A 25,015-nucleotide genomic window follows, 5' to 3' on the forward strand; every position below is an offset into this window, starting at 1 on the left:
TGTATGTATATACCACATTTTGTTTATCCATTGATCTGTTGGTAGACATTGGGTTGCTTCCACTTTTTGGCTATTGTGAACAATACTGCTGTGAATATGGGTGCACAAATATTAGTTTGAGTGCCTGCTTTCACTTTTTTTGGGTATATTCCCAGAAGACCTTTACCTTACTATAAATGAGGAAGTGTTGGGGTCCTAGATATATAGTAACTTATCTTGAAACTAAATTTACTATTAGGATGTTTTTCCTGCTGAGCATTTATATTGAGAATTTTCTCACTGCTGACACTACTATTCTGGAGTAGATTCAAGTCCAAAACATTTTAATTATATATTTGAATAACCTCCATAGGATAAACAAGTATGAACTTGTTTTCCTTACCTTTAGTAGGAGTGAAAATTTTTACTTTTGGATAATTTTTAGTAATCCTGAATTTTTCTAATTACCAGAATTCTTTTAAAAATGTCATTAACTATTATATTTATATCTGAAATAGAATTCTTTTTTTTTAAGTTTTATTATTTATTTTGGGAGAGAGAGAGGGAGAGAGAGAGAGAGAGAGAGAGAGAGAGAGAGAGAGAGAGAGAGAGAGAGAATCCCAAGTAGGCTCTGCATTGGAAGTAAGGAACCCGACGTGGGGCTCAATCTCATGAACCATGAGATCGTGAGTGGGAAGCTTAACCAACTGAGCCACCCAGGCGCCCCTGAAATAGAATTCTGTCCATTATTTCCAGTTTTATATTCTACATGCAATTTAATACCTTAAGTGAACAATGCCTTCAGGAAGATAGTGGAAGTTCTTTATGCAGATGAATGTACCTTAGGACATAGTGATAAATTCAGTTTTATAAATGTCAGTGCTTTCACAATGCTTTCATAATACACACTAGGTTAATTTTTCATGTACTAAGCACACAGTTGCTGTTCTATAGCTAAGTTTTTCATATTCTGTAAGCTAACTAGTATCTTACTTTGTTCTATTTTGTTGATTATACAAAATGGGATTGCACTGGTAAGGAAATAGCCATTGAGGAATCTTTTTGGATTATCTATTCATGTTCCCCTTTTCTTCATGCAGGTAACTTTCTACTTTCCATTTGTTACTGGACACTTAAAAGGATAGTATCCATTTTGCTGTTTCCTTAGATAATAAATCAGCTATCAACTATATACTAATATATTCTCTATTGTATATTTTACTTTATTTATCCAATAAATTTTACTATTATTATTTTTAATGTTTATTCATTTTTGAGAGAGAGACACACAGTGTGAGTGGGGAGGGGCAGAGAGAGAGGGAGACACAGAACTCGAAGCAGGCTCCAGGCTCTGAGCTGTCTGCTCAGATGTGGGGCTTGAACTCATGAACTATGAAATCATTACTTGAGCTGAAGTTGGACACTCAACCAACTGAGCCACCCAGGTGCTCCTTATTATTATCATTTTTAATGTTTTTAATTTTGAGAGGGAGAGCATGTGTGCATTCAGGGGAAGGACAGAGAGACAGGGGGACAGAGGATCTGAAGCAGGCTCTGTGCTGACATCAGACAGCCTGAGGAGGGGCTTGAACTCACAAACCAGAGATTAGGACCTGAGCTGAAGTCGGACACTTAACTGACTCAGCCACCCAGGAGCCCCCAAGAGATTTATTTTAATGTACACTTTAACAACTATTCAAAATATGTAAGCAATGGAATCAGAGCAGTATTAGCAAAGTAAACCTAATACCTTTCATTGTTTTATTTGTAATGAAAACACTATTTTATGGTACCCTGAAGGGTAAATACTGCAGCTCCTGACTGAGTGTTTTCCTGCCACTAGGGGGCTAGGTTTTCCTTAGCTGTTAAAACTCTAGAAAAAAGTCCCACTTTTTTTTCAGAGTTTTGGCAAACCCTACAGATGCTTCCTTGGTGTTTTCCTTTTGGATTTAAGTTATTTCCCAGGATGTTTGAAAGCATAAATATCCTGGGAAATCAAATTCAAATCCATAACATTGAAATTATATACTTGAATAATCTTCAAAGGTTAAAGTGTAAGAACCTGTTTGCCTAACCTATATTGGAAGTGATAAGAATATGAATTTTATATGGCCATCTTAGTCATGTCTGGCTTTTCAAATCACTGGAACTGTTAAAATGATGTAATTCAGAAAACATCAACCCTTACATGTGTACTAGAACTAGAATTCTGTCCATTATTTCAGGTTTTTCCTTCCATGTGCAAGATTTAATGGCTTAAACTGCATAAGATACTAGAAAATATTTATTTTTAGCATACCTTTATGAACTTCTGACATTTAAAATTTTTTTTCATGTTTATTATTTTGAGGGGGAGGAAGGGCAGAGAGAGAGGGAGACACAGAAACCAAAACAGGCTCCAGGCTCTGAGCTGTCAGCACAGAGTCCTACATGGAGCTTGAACTCATGGACTGTGAGATCATGTCCTGAGCCAAGGTCGAACACTTAACCAACTGAGCCACCCAGGTACCCCCGAACTTCTGACATTTTAAAAATCAGTAGTCAATAATAGATAAGTTGGGAAACATTGCAATGAATTTTTATAACACTTAGGCTGATTTACTTTCAAAGATTATAGAATAAGTTTTTTTTAAGTAATTTTATTAGCATATACAAAATATGAAAAATGTGGACATAAAAGTAGAAAGCTGCCATCTTATAACAAAGACAAAAACATTCATCAAATGGAGTTCTAGTAAAATTAAAGTGTTACATTTTAGGAAGAAGAAAAGATTTGGGAAGTATTGTGGTACACTAAAGAGCATGTGGGGGCACCTGGGTGGCTCAGTTGGTTAAGAGTCCAACTCTTCATTTTGGCTCAGGTCTTGATCTCATGGTTGTGGGACTGGTGCTGGGTGTGGAACCTGCTTGGGATTCTCTCTCTCTACCTCTCCCTCTGCCCCTCCCCTGCTCTCACACTCTCTCTCTCTCAAAAAAAAAAAAAAAAAAAAAAAGAAAAGAAAAAAGAAAAAAAAGCTTGGGCTTTGGAGTTTGATGCTGACCCTGTCAATATCAGCTTTGTGACTTTCAGCAAATTATTTAACATCTCTGAGCTTTAGTTTCCTTATTTTTGTAAAGTAATGTTAATACCTCATTCAATTGTTGTTTGGATTAAATGAAGCAATATATGTAAAGCACCTACTACTGTGCCTGGAACATGGTAGGCGCTCAATAAATGTCATCCTCTGTTTAATCCAAAGATGTGATGTGTTATAACTGATTCTCATTCATTCTGGAGAGTCTCTCTCTGGAAAAGAGGAAACTCAACCTATTATTAAGACTGCATCTGCCTGGGTGGCTCAGTCGGTTGAGCGTCCAGCTTCAGCTCAGGTCACGATCTCGCGGTCCGTGAGTTCGAGGCCCGCGTCGGGCTCTGGGCTGATGGCTCAGAGCCTGGAGCCTGCTTCCGATTCTGTGTCTTCCTCTCTCTCTGCCCCTCCCCCGTTCATGCTCTGTCTCTCTCTGTCTCAAAAATAAATAAACGTTAAAAAAAAATTAAAAGAAAAAAGACTGCATCTGTGGGGCACCTGGGTGGCTCAGTTGGTTAAGCATCCAACTTTTTGGCTCAGGTCATGATCTCACGGTTCATGGGTTTGAACCCCATATCGGGGTCTGTGCTGACATCTCAGAGCCTGGAGCCTGCTTCAGGTTCTGTGTCCCCTCTCTCTCTGCCCCTCCCTCACTCACACTCTGTCTCTCTCTCAAAAATAAATAAACATTTAAAAAAAGAAAAAAGAAAGACTGCATCTGTAAGTGTAACTATCCCAATACAAAGAGTTCAATCTTTTTATGGTATCCTAACTGTAAAGAGAAAACTAGGAAAACCTACTTTTTTAGTTAAAATAATGGCATTAGCTATTTATTTTTTGATTGCTTACTGTATTCCAGTACTATTCTAAGTGCTTTATGCCTATTAGCTCATTCATTCCTCACAAGAAACATACTAGGGTATGTACTATTATTACCCCCATTTTAATAAGATGCAGAAACTGAGGCCCAAAGAGATTAACCTTGCTCAAGTTTATGTAGCAATTAAGATTTTGGTCTTGGATCCAAATTCTTAGTAATTTCTTTAAGTGGTTAAAACATGTTTGCCTGGATTTTACTGGATGCGTTATATAATGGTAAGAACATTTGGACAGTATTTCACTTATTTTATCCTTAAAATCACACCCTCCTCCAAATGTTTGTTACTATTAAAATATTTGAAACAATTATTTTGGAATTCCAAACATGTTCTGATATTTTCAGTAAAATGAAATTTTTTTTAATGTTTATTTTTGAGAGAGACAGAAACAGAGCTTGAATGGGGGAGAGGCAGAGAGAGAGGGAGACAGAATCCGAAGCATGTTGCAGGCTCCGAGCTGTCAGCACAGAGCCCGATGCAGGGCTCGAATCCACGGACGGTGAGATCATGACCTGAGCCAAAGTCAGATGCCCAACCAACTGAGCCACCCAGGCACCCCTTCAGCAAAATGAAATTACATTCAATAAGAATAAATATTTGGTTAGAAAGGTGACAAAATGTTTAGGTGCCAGAGAAATCATTTAGAAAAGTAGACATGACCCTTTAAAATGACTTAAAAAATTTTTTTTAAGTTTGTTTATTTTAAGAGAGCGAGTACAAGCAGGGGAGGGTCAGAGAGAAGGAGAGACAGAATCCCAAGCAAGCCCTGCATCATCAGCACCAAGCCTGATGCTGGGCTTGAACTCATGAACCATGAGATCATGACCTGAGCCAAGATTAAGAGTCAGACGCTTAGCTGCACCACCCAGGCACCCCTAAAATGACTTTTTAAATTGGTTAATTACCATGTTGTTGTCAACAAATAATAGCACCTGATTGTACTAAATCTAATTTTATTGCATCCCCAAAGGAAAACGTTTGGAATTTTTCTTTCCAAGTTGAAAGGGGAGTGCTTTAAATGCTACACAGGTTAACTTGGTTGATGCCTCTTTTCTGTTTGAATTTGTCCCAGCTGTACTACAGTGCTGCTCTCCTTCTACCCACATGGACGCTCTAAGTAGTTGTGTGACTCCCACTGCCTCTTCCTATGCACACTGCAACTACTTCCAGGTAATATTCTTGGAACAATGGACACACTCTGTACTTCACGTGTAATACGATTGACCTTGCACAGTTTTAAAGTGTAATTTTATCTGAACGAGTAGCCAGAGGTAAGCTGTGGATTATGGCTTCAGTTTTCTCAATTCTAAAAAAAGGGAGTTGATATGAATGGTGTCTGAGGATTCTTCTAGGCCTGCACTGTCCAAAACAGTAGGCACTAGCTACATGTGGCTGTTTAAATTTAAATTAATTAAAACTAAATAAAATCTACAATTCATTTCTAGTGCTCAAAGTCTCATGGCCAGTGGCTACCAAATTGTACAGCAGAGATAGCATTTTCATCATTGCTGAAAATTAGTTTGAACATTGCTGTTCTAGGCTCTTCTATGGTAAAATGAATACCAGGTAAATTTTAAAAGTGTATGTCACTATTAACAGATTCTTCCAAGATAGTACAGATAATTACTTTTTTTTTAATGAGAAAGGAAAAATGAAATAAAAAATGAGAAATTTAAGTGGTGATCCCCTTTTGCCCCCATATTGTACACACTATATTTTAATTATTTTCTGATTATTTATTGTTAAGCAATTGCATTGATTTAAGTGTTTTAGACTGCTATTTCTAGGATAAGCTAAGTTCCATGCTTTGTCTTTTTATGCTATAATTGCTTAAAGATTGGAATTATGTGTTTGCCTTTGATATCATCCAGTTGAGGTAGCTTCTGTGTTAACTGACTGAGCCACCCAGGCACCCCTATAGCTTCTGTTTTAAATGCTTATTTATTTTTGAGACAGAGAGAGAGAGAGAGAGCGCATGTATGTGTGCACAAGCGGGAGAGGGGCAGAGAGAGAGGGAGACACAGAAACTGAAGCAGGCTCCAGGGACCGAGCTGTCAGTGCAGAGCCTGACATGAGGCTCGATGCGGGGCTTGAACCCACGAACTGTGAGATCATGATCTGAGCTGAAGTCAGATGCTTAATCGACTGAGCCACCCAGGCGTCCCTGAGATAGCTTCTGTTTTTAAGAGAATATCTTACTAGTGGCATTCCAGTATGTAAAGGAACATTACTTTTTTGTGTTTTTTTTTTTTTTTTGACAAAGCTACGTAGGAAGTCAGATTGTTGTTCAAAGAGTATAGAATCAGATCAGATGGACTTAGTTGGATATTTTTAAAGGCAGGTACCATCGGGCATGATAGTTCAGTCTGTTCATCTTCACTAGAGGGACATATCTGTCCCACAAATTAGATGTTTTTGTTTGTGGATCCAGATGCTCTCTCCCTTGGATCATGCTGGAGATTCTCTGACAGTATTTATGTCTTGATTATGTTTATGTTTTAAATAAATTTTTAAAAATATCTTTAGAAGAACTTTTCTTACTACAAAGACAATACATGTTACAGGAAAATAAAGATAGGTAGACATAAAATTTTTTAAATGGAAAAAAGAACGTGTTTTAGGTGTCATTCTGGAATTAAAGGATTTGGTTGGATTGCAGATATTGGTGAGAGTGTGCATGCATGGTCAGGATAGCATAATGGTTAGGAGCAAGAGCTCTTGAGCTAGGCAACCTATGTTTGAAACTTGGATATGTCAGTTATTTCATTGTGACTTTGGGTAAATTACAGAGTTTCTCTGAACTTCAATTTCATCATTTGGAAATGGAGATGATCACATTTTATAGACCTCTTAAGAGGAATACTGTATATGAAGTACTTTGCATGTGCTTGGCACATAGTAAGAACTCAATAAATGGTGCTATTGGCTACAGTAAAGTGGCTTGATGCTTACACCATTTAAATTTACATTATTTGGCATTAATGTCCTTTGAATAATTGACACAGTCTTTGTAGTGTGTTTGGCAATATCAACCCATTACATGTTTTATTTAGTTGTTACTCTTTAGTATTTACGTTCATAGCTTGAGATTATTTATCACTAAACATGTAATTGTATGTCTACTCTGTGCAAAGTACTAGGTATAAGAGAATGCATCTTAAAGGTATAAAGGATACATCTAAAAGTGACAGCTATTTTTAATCTATTGTTTTATTATTAAAAATAAACAATCTCAGGAACCAAAGGACATTCGATATTCCATCCATTTTTTCCCAGATCATTTGGAACAGAATATCAGTACCTCCCCCTGAATGTATAGAAGCATTGGTGGACTTGTGAGCATCCTGTGTTTGAAATTTCACTACTACATTCCTAAAACAGTATATGATAGATATAAGTGATGTTTTTGTCTGTCAACTTTTATGGAAGAATTTGGTATATAGACATTTTATCAGCAAATAGGTATTTGAGTACTATAGCTTTTTGATTTTGTATACTTTAACACTGAAAATTATTGGTCCTTTCCAGTATTGAACTTGGCATAGTGGTTGACATCTATTAGTTGCTAAGTAAATGTTAACAATAGAATTGCAGCTACCATTGCTGAAAAGTTGATTGGTGTTCATGTTGTTTCAGTGAGCTTTAGTTAAATTTAATCTATTTGTTTAACACTTATGAGCCTAAACACTGTTGCTTTCCTCCTTAATCTCATATTCAATTTTCTATCCAAACAGTCCTATTTTCTCTTTTCCCAGAATCCTCCAATGCAATCCTCCTATCCAGTTGAATTTCTGCCTTCTAATTGGCCTTGCAGTACTACTGATGAAAATAAAAAGACAGAAGTAAACCTAGAGGCTGTTTTTCAGATAGTAGATGAGTTGCATTCCTCCCCTAAATTGGAGATGGTGAAGGTGGAGCCTGTTGAGAATCAGTGCCCAACATCTCAGTCTAACAGAGGCCAGCATATCGTAGCTAATTCAAACAACAGCAATCCATCTTCCACAAGTCAGGCTAGCCAGCTGGAGCCACTTACTCCTGTAGGCTCAGACATTACATCTTTTGTAGTCGGAACAGAACAAGCAATTACCTGCTCTCTACCACAGTCACCTGAGTACATCTATACCATCCACACAGCTCAGCCTGTTGAAAATACTACAGTGCAGGAATCTGCAGCCATCCAACAAGCTCATGTCAAACTGAAGGAGCAGCTAAGTCATAATCCATCTCCATCTTCAGTAGTATTTGTGCAAGAAGGGCTACCATTCAGCACACACCAGGTAAGGGGGCAAAGAAAAAATCCTAATAAAGCTCAAAGTACCTAGTGCTTCTTGCTATAAACTGGTCTAGTGGAGAGTTTGTCCACCTTTAATTTGGGTTTAATACTGGTTCATTATGCTTTCCAGAAGGATCATGTCCCAGTGATTCTGCACAAAAAATTCAGAAGTAACCTTAAGCCCCAGACGTGTTCTTACTATGTTATGGTCTGAAGTCAGCCTCTAGAGAGGCAGTCTGAGCATTGTGGTATAAAACTTACTTTCATGTTAAAAGCATCCCTTGAGTTTTGCTTCCTATCTTAATTTGAATGGACAAGGTGTGCCTGGCTGATTCAAATCCACTACTCAGAAGGGATGGTTTATCTGACAGATAGTATCAGGACTTTCCAAGCTATTTGTAGCCTGGGGGTAAAGAGATGGTTAGAAGTCTGTTCATAGTTTCTTACAGCATTATTGAATTCTTATTTCACTTGTGAGCATACTGTGTTTGAATTTCCTTACTAATATCTACATTCTTTTTTTTTTTTTTTTTTTTTTTTTAATATCTACATTCTTAAAGCAGAATTCTGACTAGTTTGAGAGACATATTCTGAAGGTAGAAGCTAATTCCTTTATTGTTTATGACCAGAAAATGAATAAAGTTGATTCTAAATAAAAGCACATCTAAATTACAGTCACTTTTTGTGAATTAAGTATTTTTCCTACTTTAAATTTTTTTTCTTGATCTTAGCCTGATATATATTTTAAAATTTTTTTTTCTTTAATGGGACTGAAAATATTGTCACTGTTAGATTCCCAAGATAACTTTTAGATAGTTGTGTTTTGTTTTTGTTTTTTAATTAAAAAAAAGTTTTTTATTTTGTTTGTTTATTTTGTTTATTTTGTGTATTTTTGTTTTGTTTATTTATGTTTCTTTATTTTTGAGAGAAAGAGAGAGTGCAAGCAGGCGAGGGGCAGAGAGAGGGAGACACAGAATCTGAAGCAGGCTCCAGGCTCTGAGCTGTCAATGCAGAGCCCAACATGGGGCTCAAACTCACGGACAGCGAGATCATGACTTGAGCAGAAGTCGGATGCGACTGAGCCACCCAAGTACCTGATAGTTGTTTTTTAATGCATTCTTTTTTAGCTCTAATTTTGGATCCAAAGTCTTAACGTATCTATCAACTCATTGTCCTTTTTGAGTCCAGCTGTGGAAATCCAGTATATCATGTGTTAAAATAATATTATAAATTCAGTAGATCAAAGATAGGCCCATTGTGTTTCAAATGTGTTGTGGAAAGAACATAAAATTTGTCTTTGTTCCTTCATAGTTCACATCCAAAATATTATATTTCATACCTTAAAATTGCATTTATAAAGTTACTTTCTCTTTAAAAAATATATTTGAACAACAGCTGTTAAAAGTTGTGTTTTTAACTTTTAGCTTTATTTCATTATATAGTTTCATTTAAAAAAAATTTTTAATGTTTATTTTTGAGAGAGACAGAGTGTGAGCGGGGGAGGGGCAGAGAGAGAGAAAAAGACAGAATCTGAAGAGGCTCCAGGCTCTGAGCCATCAGCACAGAGCCCGACGCGGGGCTCGAACTCACAAGCTGTGAGATCATGACCTGAGCCGAAGTCGGATGCTCAACTGACTGAGCCACCCAGGTGCCCCATATAGTTTTATTTAAAATAAATTCATAAAGAAATAAGAATATTTCAGAAGTTGGTCATCTTTATGAAAGGATTTGACATTCCAAAGAAAACTTAGGAACTCTAAGAAAGAAACTCATATCTCATAAGCAGAACAGATCTAGATTTTGTAGGGGTTGAAGCTTATACAATTTTGAGAGCTTCTCTAAGACAAAGAATACAAAATTAGTAGAATAAAGTGTCCTCAGCTCCACTGACATTATCCAACAGGATTATGCCTATGACCATCTCAATGTTACCAATGGGGGTGGAAATCTGATGGAAGAGATACTAGAGTGGAAAAAGATAGTGGTCTTAACCAGTTGTAAATTTGTGTGTGTGTGTGAATTGTACCAAAAAAAAAAAAAAAATCAACAAGCTTCATGGTTAATCTTCCTCTGATCATAAGTAAATGTTTTAACTCCATATACATTTCAGTGGTTTGTGTATAGGGAAATAGATATCTTACAAATGAATATTCAGATTAGCTCAACAAAATTAAACGTGGTATCATTCATAAGAATGAAAAGCCTTTACAAACATGTTTGTTGTATCATGTGTCAATAATAGAACTCCTCTGATAAAATATCTTAACTTTTAGTAGATATTTGAGGGAAATTCATAATAATTAGTGGGTTTAATATTTTAGGTGGATGCCAGTATAAAATGCCAGACCAATCCACCTGAGAATATCTTGCCTTCAGAACAGATGGGATTCCTCATTTCAGAAATGGGCCCTGCTAGCAAGCCTAGTAAAGACACAGGTTTATCCACTCCAGCCAGATACAGAGAGCGAAGAAGCAACTCGCAGCAAGGAAAGTCCCCTGGTAAGGATTACTGTGCTCAGAATACTAGAATTAGAACCATGGTGTAAAATAAATGTATGAATGACAGTTTTTTTTTCTGAGCCTTCATTTTTTTTATTCATAATTGTATGATACTTATCACATTGCTTTTTTACATAACTGTAATTTTAACTCTATATGTTTTCTTAATTGTCCTTATAAAGTATGTAAAAGTTATTTTCCTAATATTGCATGTAAAAATTTGAGCTTTCAAAGAGCTAGAACATATTAAGTAAAAACACAGGAATTTGGGCTATTTAACTTGGAGAAGGCAAAGATGAAGGGTGATTTAATCACTGCTTCAGATAGATGCCAAAGACTTTGTAATTATTGATGTACTTGTTCTCTTATTAGCAGACTGTAGGATAAGAGGGAATATACTTAAAATTGTAGCAGTAAAGAATTAGATAGTCATTAATAATATTATCCTGAACACATTATGATAATAGTATCAAGAGTGGCTTTTGCAGTGGCATTGTTTTTCCTGTAATTTATAGGAACCCAAAATTAATGATTGTTTTAGGCACATAGAGTTGGTTCTATTGTTTGTAAGGCAATTGGACAAAACCATTTTTTAAGAAAATAGTAACATCTAATAAGACATGTTTCTTTATGTGATTCAAAAACAAGTCATCAGAGTCTTCAATGGCCAGCTTTAATATTCTCAATTTGTATGCATGTCAGAGGCATGCAATCCAGGTAGAATTAATCAGGTCAGACAATCATTTTAGCCATAAAAAATTAAAAAAATATTGAGAAATTATTTGAGAATTTCTCCAAAAAGTAAACTAATAGTGATATGGTCAAGATCTTGCTCAGACTCATAGGGTTCTTTCTGCAAAACACCTTTTAGGCAAAGAACTATCCTGATCACTACTCTTATTCATTGGACTTAGCTTGTACAGTCACTTTTAGTTGAATATATATGGTCCAATCCATGATAAAAGATTAAGAGATTAAGATTCCTTACCACTAGAGATGTTTAAAACAATGGCATAGACTTTGAAGGTGATTTAGAAAAGGACAGGAACTAATATTTGTGCATACCCATTTTTAATGCCATAACCAAACTTAATGAAAGTGGTATTGTCATCATTTTGAAGATTGGGAAGTTTAGGCTTGGAGAGGATTAATAACTTGTTCAAGGTCACACATTAACTAATGTAGCTAATATTCTACTCACAATCACTCTGTTGACTGTGTCCTTACATAAAGGACTGTGTCAAAACATAAAAGTTTTTAAGTTTGATGTAGTCCAATTTGTTTTTTGTTTTTGTTTTGTTTTGGATTTTGTTTTGTTTTGTTTTGCTTTTGTTGCTTATGCTTTTGGTGTCATTTCCAAGAGATCATTGCTAAGTCCAATGTCATGAAGTTTTTCCTCTGTGTTTTCTTCTAGGAGTTTTACAGTTTAGGTCTTACATTTAGGTCTTTAATCCATTTTGAGTTACTTTTTGTATATGATGTAAGATAAGGGTCCAACTTCATGCTTTTGCATGTGGATATACAGTTTTCCCAACACCTTTTGTTGAAGAGATGGTCCTTTCCTCATTGAGTGATCTTGGTGTCTTAGTGAAAGATCATCTGATCATATAAGTAAGCATTTGTTTCTGGTTTCTCTATTCTAGCCCATTGGTCTATTTGTCTCTCTTTATGCTAGTACCATATGATCTGTTTAACCTCTCAGTTCTGCCCTTGTAGCACAAAACCAGCCATAGAGAATATGTAGATGAACAGTTATGGTGATGTTCCAGTGAAGCTATATTTACAAAAACAGGTGCAGGGCCCAGTTTAACCCAGTGGTCATAATTTGCCAACATCTGAATTAAACTAACAGCTTCTTTCTGAACAGCAATAATGGAAGCCAGAAAAGGGTAGAATCACATTTTATTTTATTTTATTTTTTCAACGCTTTTTTATTTATTTTTGGGACAGAGAGAGACAGAGCATGAACGGGGGAGGGTCAGAGAGAGAGGGAGACACAGAATCGGAAACAGGCTCCAGGCTCCGAGCCATCAGCCCAGAGCCTGACGCGGGGCTCGAACTCACGGACTGCGAGATTGTGACCTGGCTGAAGTCGGACGCTTAACCGACTGCGCCACCCAGGCGCCCCTAGAATCACATTTTAATATACTGAAAGACAACTGCAACCTCAGAAGTCTCTACCCACGAAAATGATCATTCAAGAATGAAGGCAAGACAATGAAGACATTTTCAGATAAACACAAAATTGAGAGCATGTGCCACACCAGGTCAACACTAAAGGAAATTCAACTGGGTGTTCTTTTTTTTTTTAAGTTTTTTTTTTTTTCTTCTGAGAAAGAGAGAGAGAGCAAGTAGGGGAGGGGCAGAGAGAGGGAGAGAGAGGACCCAAAGTGGGCTCTGTGCTGACAGTGTGGGGCCCGACACAGGGCTCAAAGTGGGACTCAAACCCATGAACCATGAGATGGTGACCTGAGTCAAAACCAAGAGTTGGACACTTAACTGACTGAGTCACCCAGACACCCCTACAGGGTGTTCTTCAGGCAGAAGGAAACTGTGGTAAAGGTATTGATTAATATGGGCTTTGATGAATCAAGAGTAGGTACTGTAGTTTCTAGGATAATCACCAACACAATAGAAATAATCCAAAAGAAGGCAGGAAAGGGGGAAGGAAGGAAAAATAAAGAAGACAATGAGAAAACAAATAATACAATGGTTGACCCAAATTCAACCAATACAATGATTATATGTAAAACTTTAATTCAAAGGCAGAAATTGCTAAAGTGGATAAAAGAACAAACTCCTACAATAGACTGATTATAGGAGACACATAGGTTAAAAGTAAGTGTATGGGGAAAGATATAATATGCAAACAGGAAGTATGAGAAGCCTGGTATGGTTATTTTTAAATATCAGATAAACAGCCTTTAAGACAGAGTATTATAATGAGAGTCTGCTTCATAATGGTGGACAGTTAATCAGTGAAGCATATCAACTATAAATGTGTTTTTGTGTAGTAATAGAGCCTCAAAATATATGAAACAAAAATTGACAAAAGGAAAAACAGGCAATGCCCCAATATAGTAGGATATTTTAATACACCATCTAAGTAATTGATAGAATAACTAGACAAAATATTAGTAAAGACATAGGAGATCTGAACAACATAATCAGCCACCTTGATTTAATTGGCATTTATAGAACACTGCATCCAACAACTACAGAATATGCATTATTTTCAAGTGCACATAGTACATTCACCAAGAGATGTCGTATACTGGGCCATAAAACAAGTCTCAATAAATTTACAAGAATTACAGTAATACAAAGTGTATTCTCTTAATATAACAGAAGTAAATTAGAAATCAATGACAGTAAAGGAACCAGGGAAACCTCCAATATCCGGAAATACAGTGACATACTTCTAAACCATAACTCAAAAACAAAATCTCAAGAAAAATTAGAAAATATTTGGAACTGAGTGACAATGAAAATATATCAGTTTGTGAGATGCATCTAAAACAATGTTAGCCGGGTGCCTGGGTGGCTCAGTCAGTTGAGCATCGGACTCTTGATTTTGGCTCAAATCATAATCTCGTGGTTCATGAGTTCAAGCCCCATGTGGGGCTCTGAGCTGATGGTGCAAAGCCTGCTTGGGATTCTCTCTCATTCTCTCTCTGCCCCACCCCTGCTCGTATTCTCTCTCTCTCTCTCTCAAAATAAATAAATCAACATTTTTTAAAAACTTAAAAAAATAAAACAATGTTAGCATGAAGTGTGTAGCTTTAATATTAAATTAAATTAGAAATTTTAATATTAGAAAATATTAGCTAATATTAGAAAAGAAGTAAGATCTAAAATCAATGACCTGAAGTTTCAATATAAGAAACTAGAAAAAAAAAAAAAGGAGGAAAGTAAACCCAAAGTAAACATGAGGAAGGAAATGATAAAATAAGAATAGAAATCAATGAAATAGAAAACAATTGAGAAAATTAACAAATATAAAACTGGCTCTTTGGAAAGATCAACAAAGTTGACAAGCCTCTAGCTAGACTGATCAAGAAAAAAGAGAACCCAAATCATAACTATCAAGAATGAAAAAGAGGGGCACCTGGGTGGCTTTGGTGTCTAAACATCCAATTTTGGGTCAGGTCATGATCTCACAGTTCGTGAGATCAAACCCCACATCGGGCTCTGCACTGACAGCTCAGAGCCTAGCGCCTGCTTCTAATTCTGTGTCTCTCTCTCTCTGTCTGCCCCTCCCCTACGTGTGTGGGCCCTCTCTGTCTCTCTCAAAAGAAACAAACATTAAAAAAAAAAAAAAAGAAGAATGAGAAAGAGATTACCAAGGTGCCTGGCTGGCTCAGTTGGTGGAGCATGTGACTCTTGATCTCGTGGTCATAAGTTCAGGCCCCACATTGAGTTGTAGAGGCTACTTAAATAAATAAAACTTAAAAAAAAAGAAAGAGATTGCCACCTGAGAATTTATGGATATTAAAGGAATAAGAGAATACTGTGGACAGTCTTACATCAATGAATACAAATGGAATAGACACACTTTTTGAAAAATATAACTTACCAAAATTCACACACTTCTATTAAAGAAGTTGAATTGGTTATTAAAAACTTTCCTCAAAATAAGAACAAAAATTATAGACCAATTAATCCTCTTGAATATAGATGCAAAAATCATTAACAAAATAGTAAATTGAGTCCAACAATATTTAAAAAGGATAATACTCTACAACCAAATAGAATTTATCCGAGGAATGCAAGGCTTGATTGATTTTCAAATGTTAAACAATGTTATTTGCTATATTAACAGAATAAAGGAGAAAAACTCTACGATGATTTTAAAAGATGCAGGGAAAGCACTTGACAAAAGTCAGTACTTATTCATAATAAAAACTCTCAACAAAGTAGGAATAGTAGAAAATTCCTCAAACTGATAAATAGCACCTATAAAATATGTATGGCAAAGATCATAATTAATGGTGAAAACCAAACTTTATACTTTAGAGACTGGGAACAAGACAAGGATGCCTACAGTCACCACTTATATATTCAGTATTATACTGGTGGGCCTAGCCATTGCAATAGGAAAGAAAAATAAATAAAAGGCATAAAAATTGAAAAGAAAGAAGTAAAAGTATCTGTTGATGATATGATTACTTATATAAAAAAAATCTAGGGAATCTACAACAGAACAAATAAATGAATTTAGCAAGGTTTTAGGACATACGATTGATATATAAAAAGCAATTGTATTTTAATAAACTAGCAGCACACAATTGGAAAATGAAATTAAAATACCAAACATTTACAGTAAGACCAAAATCCTAAGATACCTAGGAATAGGTCGAACCAAAGATGTCCAAGACCTCTACATTGAAAACTTTAGGGGCGCCTGGGTGGCGCAGTCGGTTAAGCGTCCGACTTCAGCCAGGTCACGATCTCGCGGTCCGTGAGTTCGAGCCCCGCGTCAGGCTCTGGGCTGATGGCTCGGAGCCTGGAGCCTGTTTCCGATTCTGTGTCTCCCTCTCTCTCTGCCCCTCCCCCGTTCATGCTCTGTCTCTCTCTGTCCCAAAAATAAATAAAAAAAAAAACAAAAAAAAAAAAAAACAAAAAAAAAACGTTGAAAAAAAAAAAAAGAAAACTTTAAATTTTGCTGAAAGAAATTAAAGAAGACATAAATAAAGTGGAAAGATATGCCATATTCATGGATAAGAAGATCCAACATTGTTAAAGTGACAGCTCTCTCTAAACTGATCTGTAAATTCAGTGCAATCTCAATCAAAATTCCAGTAGACTTTTTTTTTTAAGTTTTTTTTTAAAATTATTTATTTTTTGAGAGAGAGACAGAGAGACAGAGTGCGATCAGGGGAAGAACAGAGACAGAGGGAGACACAGAATCCGAAGCAGGCTCCAGGCTCTGAGCTGTCAGCACAGAGCCCGACAGGGGGCTCGAACTCACGGACCGCGAGATCATGACCTGAGCCGAAATGGGACGCTTAACCGACCAAGCCACCCAGGTGCCCCTTCAGTAGACTTTTTTAAAAATTATAATCTAATTCCGAGATTTAAAAGGAAATACAGGGGCGCCTGGGTGGCTCAGGTCATGATCTCGCGGTCCGTGAGTTCGAGCCCCCTGTCGGGCTCTGTGCTGACAGCTCGGAGCCTGGAGCCTGCTTCAGATTCTGTGTCTCCCTCTCTCTCTGCCCCTCCCCTGTTCATGCTCTGTTTCTCTCTGTCTCAAAAATAAATAAAACATTAAAAAAATTAAAAAAAAAAAAAAGGAAATACAAAGGTTATAGAGTTAACAAAGCAATTTTGAAAGGAGATTTTATCTGATTTTAAGACTTACCACAAAGTCACAGTAATGAAAATTGTTTGATATTGGTGAAAAAGATAGACATATCTTTTCTATTTGTGAATGAAACAAAATAGTCCAGAAATAGATCCACACATATGTGGTCAATTGATTTTCTAATTTTTTTTTTTTAACGTTTATTTATTTTTGAGACAGAGAGAGAGCATGAACGGGGGAGGGTCAGAGAGACAGGGAGACACAGAATCTGAAACAGGCTCCAGGCCCTGAGCTGTCAGCCCAGAGCCCGACACGGGGCTCGAACTCACCAACTGTGAGATCGTGACCTGAGCTGAAGTCGGACACTTAACCCACTGAGCCACCCAGGCGCCCCTGTTGTCAATTGATTTTCAACAATGGTGCCAGGGCAATGCAGTAGAGAAAGGTAAGTCTTTTCAACAAAAATTAGCGTTGATCCATACCTCACACCATAATTAAAAATTAACTCAAAATGAATTACAGATCTAAATATAAAACCCAAATATATAACACTCCTTGAAAAAAAAGGAGAAAACCTTTGCTACTTTGGAGTGAACAAACCTAAATATAAAACTCAAACATACAAAGCTTGGTGAAAAATAACAGAAATGCTTTGCTACTTTGGAGCGGACAAAGATGTCTTAGAGCACAAAAACGTGATCAATAAAGAAAAAATTGATAAATTGGATTTCATCAAAATTTAAAACTTTTGCTCTTGGAAAGGCATCATTCAGAAAATGGAAAGACAAGCCAAAGTCTAGGAGAAAATATCGACAACACATATGTGAAAACAAAGGACATATTTAGAATATAAAAAGAACTCTTACAGTGCAATTCAAAAGTGGGGGGAATATATGAACAGACATACCACTAAGTGGTACAAGTGGTCAATAAACACATGAAGAGATGCTTAACACGTTTAATAATCAGGGAAGTCATTGGGAGTCACAGGGAGACATCACTACCTGCCCATTAGAATGGCTAAAATTTTTAAAGAAAAAAACAAGACCGTACCAAGCGTTGATGAGGCAGCTAGAACTCTTCATACACTGCTAGTGGGGAATAAAAATAGTGTAACCATTTTTGGAAACCATTTGGCAGTTTCTTAAAAATTAAATTAAGCATACACTCATCACAAGTTATGAATTACATATAAATTACAGTGTATCCCTACAACAACAGAATAATATTCAGCAATAAAAAGGAACACATTATCGATACATACAAATCATTACGTTGATGTGGTCCTTGGGGAGTATACATTTCTTTTCTTTCTTTTTTTTTTTTAACATTTTATTATTTTTAAAATAATCTCTACACCCAACGTGGGGCTTGAACTCAAAATCCTGAGATCAAGAGTCACATTCTTTATGGAGCCAGCTAGGCACCCCTGGAATATACATGGTTTCGGAGCAGTCCAGTTTTTGTTGCCTACATTTTGTTAGAGAGTGTGTAAAGGGTGTGAGGATTACTTAAGAAGCTGAACAGTCCTATATCTTAGCAGGGCATGTTTGTTATTTCTCTGGCATTTCAATTCTTAAAAAAAAAAAAAAAAAAAAAAAAAGGTAGACTACTGATTTGTTTGCCTTTGTTCATTCCAAATGTGAGTTATAGCAGAGATCTTATTTAGGTAGTTTTTAAGCCTGAAAAGTCTGGTATTTGATTTACTGTGTACTTTGCTCATCCCTTTCATTCAACCTAATGGAACCTATATTGAGGTCATCTAAAAGAATGGGTTCCATTGGAAAGATAATATTCTTAATCTGATCTTTGCCACAGAGCTCTCTCCCATTGTCTATCAGAAGTACTTGAGAAAAGCTTCAGGCCCTCTTACTATTATTTCACGTTGGGATAATGAAGTGGTTGGGTGCACAGTCCAAATTGCTGATCTCTAGACAATAGGTTATCAACTACAGGCAGAGAAGTATTCCCTTCTATCTTTACTTGTGCTTTGGCTACCTCTAGCCTGAGTTCATCTCTTATTTTAGGACTTTGCTGAATGTGTCAAGAAACAACTAACACTGTGAATTTTGTCAGCCTTTTCCCTTATGGTTACTTGCTCACTTGGCATGTGGCCTGTCTTCCAGGGTATCACGGTAACAATTTTATCAAATGTTTTGACATGGGTTACAAAGATCACCAGTGTTCTAGCTAGTGTCATAATTACCTGCTGTCTGACCACCAAGCTCATAACGTGTATTTTAATTTGAATAATAGCAGTACCTCACTTCTAGATTCCAAATTCCATATTAGTCCATGTATAAGTTAGGCTGCTGTAACAAAACAAAAAACTAGTAGCTTAAACAGTTTAGAAGTTTGTTCTTCCCTTACGATATAGTCTGAGGATAAGCTGTCTAGAGCTGATGTGGCAGCTTTACCTCTCTCTGGTAGCCCTCAGGTGTCGCAGGGTTAAAAATGGCTCACCACTATATCAGTATGTTGGCCAGCAGGCTGCTATAAATATCCTTTCCTTTTATGAGCATAATCATCACTTATGCTCTCATCAGTTTGACTAGAACTTGGTCACATGGTCAAACTAGCTGAAGGGGAGCTTGGAAATGTAGTCTTTACCTGGGGACCATTTGCCTAGTTAAACAACACCATGATTTAAAGGAGGAATAAATATCAGGAGACAAGTAGAAGTTTCTGTTACATGGACTAACAAAATACAAAGTATTCTATTCATCATACATAAAAACTCCTACAAATCAATAAGAAAAAGTCAACCCAATAAAAGTAAAGAAAATGATATTAATGTGCAGTTCGGAAGAAATAAAGTGGCCAATATGCTTGTAGAATGATGTTGAACCCCTCAGAGAAATCAAGTAGAGAAATGCAAATTAAATCAACCCAAAAGATTTTTTTTTGATTGGCAAAACTTAAGCTGTTGATAATATCCAGGTTTGATAAAAGTTTAGGGAAAAAGGAACATCTTAATACACTGTAACTGGAATGAATTTGTATAGCCTTTTGGAGGGCATTTGGCATTATTTGTAAATAACTAAAATGCTCATGTGCTTTGACTCAGGAATTCCAGTCCTGGCAGAGTTCACTGTTGTGTCATGTATGATAGCACAAATTTGGAAAAAGTATAATTGCCTAATAGGGAGCTAGATAAATCATAAAAAATTAATGAAATACTATGCAACCATTTAAGAAAATTAGCTTGATATGTTGTTACCTAGAAAGGTAGTAAGTGTTCATAACATATGTTAAGTGGATGAGGCAAGTTGCAGCACAATATGTCTAGGACAGCCTCCTTTCTAGGAGGAAAAAAAGGAAGTATATACTATATAATTATAGAAAAAAGTATAGCAGTATATGATAAAATGGATTCATGTAATAGTGGTTACCTCTAGGAAAGTAGAATTGGAGGTGAAGAGAGGTACTTTTTTACTTTTCAATTTGTGTATGAATATACACAATAGTAGGATTATGGGAAATTTTTACTCCCTTTTTGTATTTTTATAGATTTTTAAAATTGAAAAAAAATCCAAAAATACTAAAAATTGCTTAAATATTTTAAAGTATTCTTTCAGTGTAAATTTAAAACCATCAAAATAATAGGAATGGGAAATTAAAAAGAATATTTTGAAAAAATATTTATATCCCGGTTATTAACCTGACTTCAAGGTTTAGATATGATTGACCCAAGCTAACTGTATCCCACACCTAAAATGCTTTTCCAAGATTTTTTAGAATTTCTAGGGCTTACTATGACTTTTAGTTTTAAATTTCCTGTTTCTGTTTAATTCCGAAGTCATCCATTTCTCACCTCCTACAGCTCTTCTCTCTTATCTGCTCCATGCTGTTCCAGATGTAGAACTTGGCCCTCTTCCTTTGTTTCCAGCCTTTCCCCATGCATTTACATTAGGCATTTGTATGTGTTCAACTCTTTTCTGAAGTTTTGGGGAGGTAAAAAGGGTTTGCATTTAAAATACTGCATAAAATTTTAGATGGAATGTTATCCACCTTTCTCTTTAAAAGGCTGTCAGTCACTTTGCCATTTTCTCACCTTTCTTTGTCACTAATCACTATGGCCTCTGCCATGTTGTCATCTTTACTTGTACCAGCACTGTATCTTCTCTTCTCTGGTCTTTTTTTCTGTGCCTTGGGGAGAGACGTTAGATATTTCCTCTATTTCCTAATGTCTTTGAGACCTTACTTTCTCCAACCAAAACAGCTTGTCAAGTATAGTCTCTACAAAGATAGTTACATGCCCAAGAGGAACTCTGGTGCCTACTGTTAAAATAATCACTTCATCTCTTTCACTATTAAGGTTATAAGTGTAGCTGATAAAATAATTAGGACATTATCTTTATTATCTCTTCATTTTCTTTTTTTCCTTAAGTAAAGACTTATCCTTTGGTCAGTGTTGTTGATAGCCGAGTCTTAATTGGCCTTGAATTCTTGCTGTGAAATAGAAGAGTTGTGACATATTAGCATTATTATGACAACTGGTCACATTTCCATTTATTAGGGGCAAGGAGTAAATTACTTAAGCTAGAACCTCTTTACTAAAAAGTTAGCTTTTGTAATGAGAGTGTAAGCAGAAATACGGTTCATGAAGTACAAAATTATTCTACCTTGATAGAACTTAACCTAATGGTTGGGTTATGAAAACATGGCTATAAATAAGGTTCGATGGGATTAAAGACCTTAACCAAAGTCAGTTTAAGTTTTATGTACTATCTGTTAGAGTCTGTATAGCATAGCTGATATGAAGAAGGCTTTTGGTATTAGAAAAATCTTCTATTTATTATTTTTCTCCCCTCTTTACAGGTAGTTCCATGAGGGAAAGGCCTTTCTTTTGTTAAATGATGTATCCTCAGCACCTACAGTATTAGCATTAGCTGTGGCACTCAGTGTTTGTTGAATGAATGACATGCTTTTCCACCCCACTTTAATCTTACTGATGTACTTCAAAAAAAAATCCTTGGAAAAAAAGCAATCTTTTAAAAAAATGTGGTAAAATATATATAACATACAGTTTATCATCTTAGCCATATTTAAGTATATAGTTCAGTAGCATTAAGTACATTCACATTGTTTTGCTCCCATTACCACTATCCATCTCCAGAACTCTTTTCATTTTGCAAAATGAAACTCTGTACTCATTAAATAATAACTCCCTATTCTTCCTCACCCCCAAGCCACTGGAAGCCACTATTCTTCCACTTTCTATCTGAGCAATCTTTTAGTTAGCCACCAAAAGATAAGTTTTGAACATATGAGGAGTCAAAGCGCTCCTCAGGTTTCTTTTAAAAAGTATTTATTGAACAATTGCCTAGGGCTTGGTACCATACCAGGTACAATAGAGACAAGTCGTGTCCTCTATAGTTCTATTCTTCTGGAACCAAGAATTGTGGATGTCTTACTAAGATGTCATTCCATATCTCGTTATTATGCTCTGACATTTATTTTATATTTTTTTTAATGTTTATTTATTTTTGAGAGAGGAGACAGAGCACAAGTGGGAGAGGGGCAGAGAGAGAGAGAGAGGGAGACACAGAATCCGAAATATGCTCCAGGCTCTGAGCTGTCAGCACAGAACCCAACAGCGCGGAGCTCAAACTCGGAAACCATGACCTGAGCCGAAGTCGGACACTCAACCAGGAGCCCCCTGTGTTCTGACATTTAAAACCAAGATATGTTTGGTTATGAATTTTACTTTTTGTAGCCATTTATTTTCTGTTTTCCCCTTCTTTTTGTCTGGTCATTTCAAATTAATAGGAAAATATACATTAAGAAAAATTTTTTTTAACGTTTATTTATTTTTGAGACAGAGAGAGAGCATGAATGGGGGAGAGGCAGAGAGAGAGGGAGACACAGAATCGGAAGCAGGCTCCAGGCTCTGAGCCATCAGCCCAGAGCCCGACGCGGGGCTCGAACTCACGGACCACGAGATCATGACCTGAGCTGAAGTTGGAAGCTTAACCGACTGAGCCACCCAGGCGCCCCGGAAAATATACGTTTTTAGATAAAATTCACAAAACATAAAATTAACCATTTTAAAGTGCAAAATTCAGTGGCATTTAGTATATTCACAATGTTGTGCAACCTCTACCTCTATCTAGTTACAAAACATTTTCATCACTCCTAAAGAAAACCCCGTATTCATTAAGCAGTTACTTCCAATTCCTACTCCCCCAAGCTCTTGGTAGCCTCCAATCTGTGTTCTGTCTCTATGGATTTACCTCTTCTGGATATTTCATATACATGAAATCATGTAATATGTGACCTTTTGTGTCTGGCTTATTTTACTTAGCATAATGTTTTCAAGGCTCACCCGTGTCATAACATTTGTATCAGAACTTTCTTTGTATGGCAAAATAATATTACATTGTATATATATACCACAATTCATTTATCCATTCATCTGCTGACGGACATTTGGGCTGTTCTTACCTTTTGGTTATTGTGAATAGTGCTGCTGTGAACATGTGCGCATGTAGTGGAGTATCTGTTTACAAGTCTTTTGGGTATATACCTAGGAGTAGAATTGCTGGGTCATATGGTAATTCTATGTTTAACTATCGGCCAAACTATTTTCCATAAAAGCTCTAGCATTTACGTTTCCTACAGCAGTGTAGAAGGGTTCCCATTTTTTTCATATCCTCGCTAGCACTTGTTATTTTTCCCCTTTTATTATTGTTATGGCCATCCTCATAGGTGTGAAGTGTTATCTCATTGTGGTTTTGATCGCATTTCCCTAATGATTAGTGATGTTGAGCATCTTTTCATACGCTTGTTGGCCATCTGTATATCTTCTTTGGAGAAAAGATAATTTTTTTTACAACTATTATAACAATATTCTGTTTGATGAAATCTTCTGTTTTGGTTAAAAATCTCTTGATTATAGCCCTAGTGAGTGTTACAAGTTGGTAAACTATGGCCTGTGAACCAAATCTAACATACTGCCTGTTTTTAAATGGCCTGCAAGATAAGTATGGTTTTCATATTTCAAAATTTTTTTTAGTGCTTATTTATTGTTTTGAGACAGAGAGGCAGAGCATGAGCAGGGGAGGGGCAGAGAGCGAGGGAGACACAGAACCCGAAGCAGGCTCCAGGCTCTGAGCTGTCAGCACAGATCCCGACGCAGGGCTCAAACCCACAAACTGTGACCTGAGCTGAAGTTGGATGCTTTTTAAAAAACTTTTTTTTAAATGTTTTATTTATTTTTGAGAGAGAGAGAGACAGAGCACGGGTGGGGAAGGGGCAGAGAGAGGTAGACACAGAATCCAAAGCAGGCTCCAGGCTCTGAGCTATCAGTACAGAGCCTGACGCAGGGCTTGAACTCACGAGCTGTGAAATCATGACCTGAGCCGAAGTTGGATGCTTAACTGACCGAGCCACCCAGGCGTCCCATAGTTTTCATATTTTAAATGGCTGGAGGAAAATCAAAAGAAGAATATTTCATGTCACATAAAGATGATATGAAATTCACATTTCAGTGTCTATAATAAATGAGGTTTAGTTGAGCTGCCTCACATGGCAGGAGGGATGAGGGAGCTCTTTGGGATCTCTTTTATAGGGGCACTAATATCATTCATAAAGCTCCGCTGTCATGACCTAATCACCTCCCAGAGGTCCAGCTTCTAACACCCATCACAGTGGGGTTAGGTTTCAACATATGAATTTCAGGGAGTTAAACATTCAGTCTGTTGCACCCTGTGTTAGAAAGTTCTTGTTCTTAGCTTCTGATCTTTTCACAGCCCTGATCCTTGATGACCAGAGAAGCCCTTAAGAGAGTAAGGAGGTACTTGTGAGGAGGGCTCAAATTGACTAGTATTCAGTTTAGTTCTTACAGATGACCAAATGTTTTTTTTATTTTGATACTAAAAGGTTAAAGAAGTAATGATAGAAACCAAAGGTAAAATTCCTAAAGTATCACTTAAATTTCAACTGTCGCTATCATTAGGACTATCTCCCCTCAGTATGGTTTCAACTCTCACGGTACATTATTTATGATAAA

The 25,015-nt window shown here is 36.5% G+C and overlaps 1 protein-coding gene across 1 annotated transcript in view; it reads left to right on the forward strand.

Moving 5' to 3' along the window:
- HSF5 (heat shock transcription factor 5) overlaps nucleotides 1-25,015 on the forward strand; it is a 43,762-nt gene that overhangs the window by 12,646 nt on the left and 6,101 nt on the right. The window contains exons 3-5 of the mRNA XM_042914875.1: nucleotides 4,998-5,095; nucleotides 7,681-8,202; nucleotides 10,520-10,697. Coding sequence (XP_042770809.1) covers nucleotides 4,998-5,095; nucleotides 7,681-8,202; nucleotides 10,520-10,697 — 798 coding nt within the window. The remainder of the gene's footprint in view (nucleotides 1-4,997; nucleotides 5,096-7,680; nucleotides 8,203-10,519; nucleotides 10,698-25,015) is intronic.

This window comes from Panthera leo, chromosome E1 (genome assembly GCF_018350215.1).
Source record: "Panthera leo isolate Ple1 chromosome E1, P.leo_Ple1_pat1.1, whole genome shotgun sequence".
Classification (NCBI taxonomy): Eukaryota; Metazoa; Chordata; class Mammalia; order Carnivora; family Felidae; genus Panthera; species Panthera leo.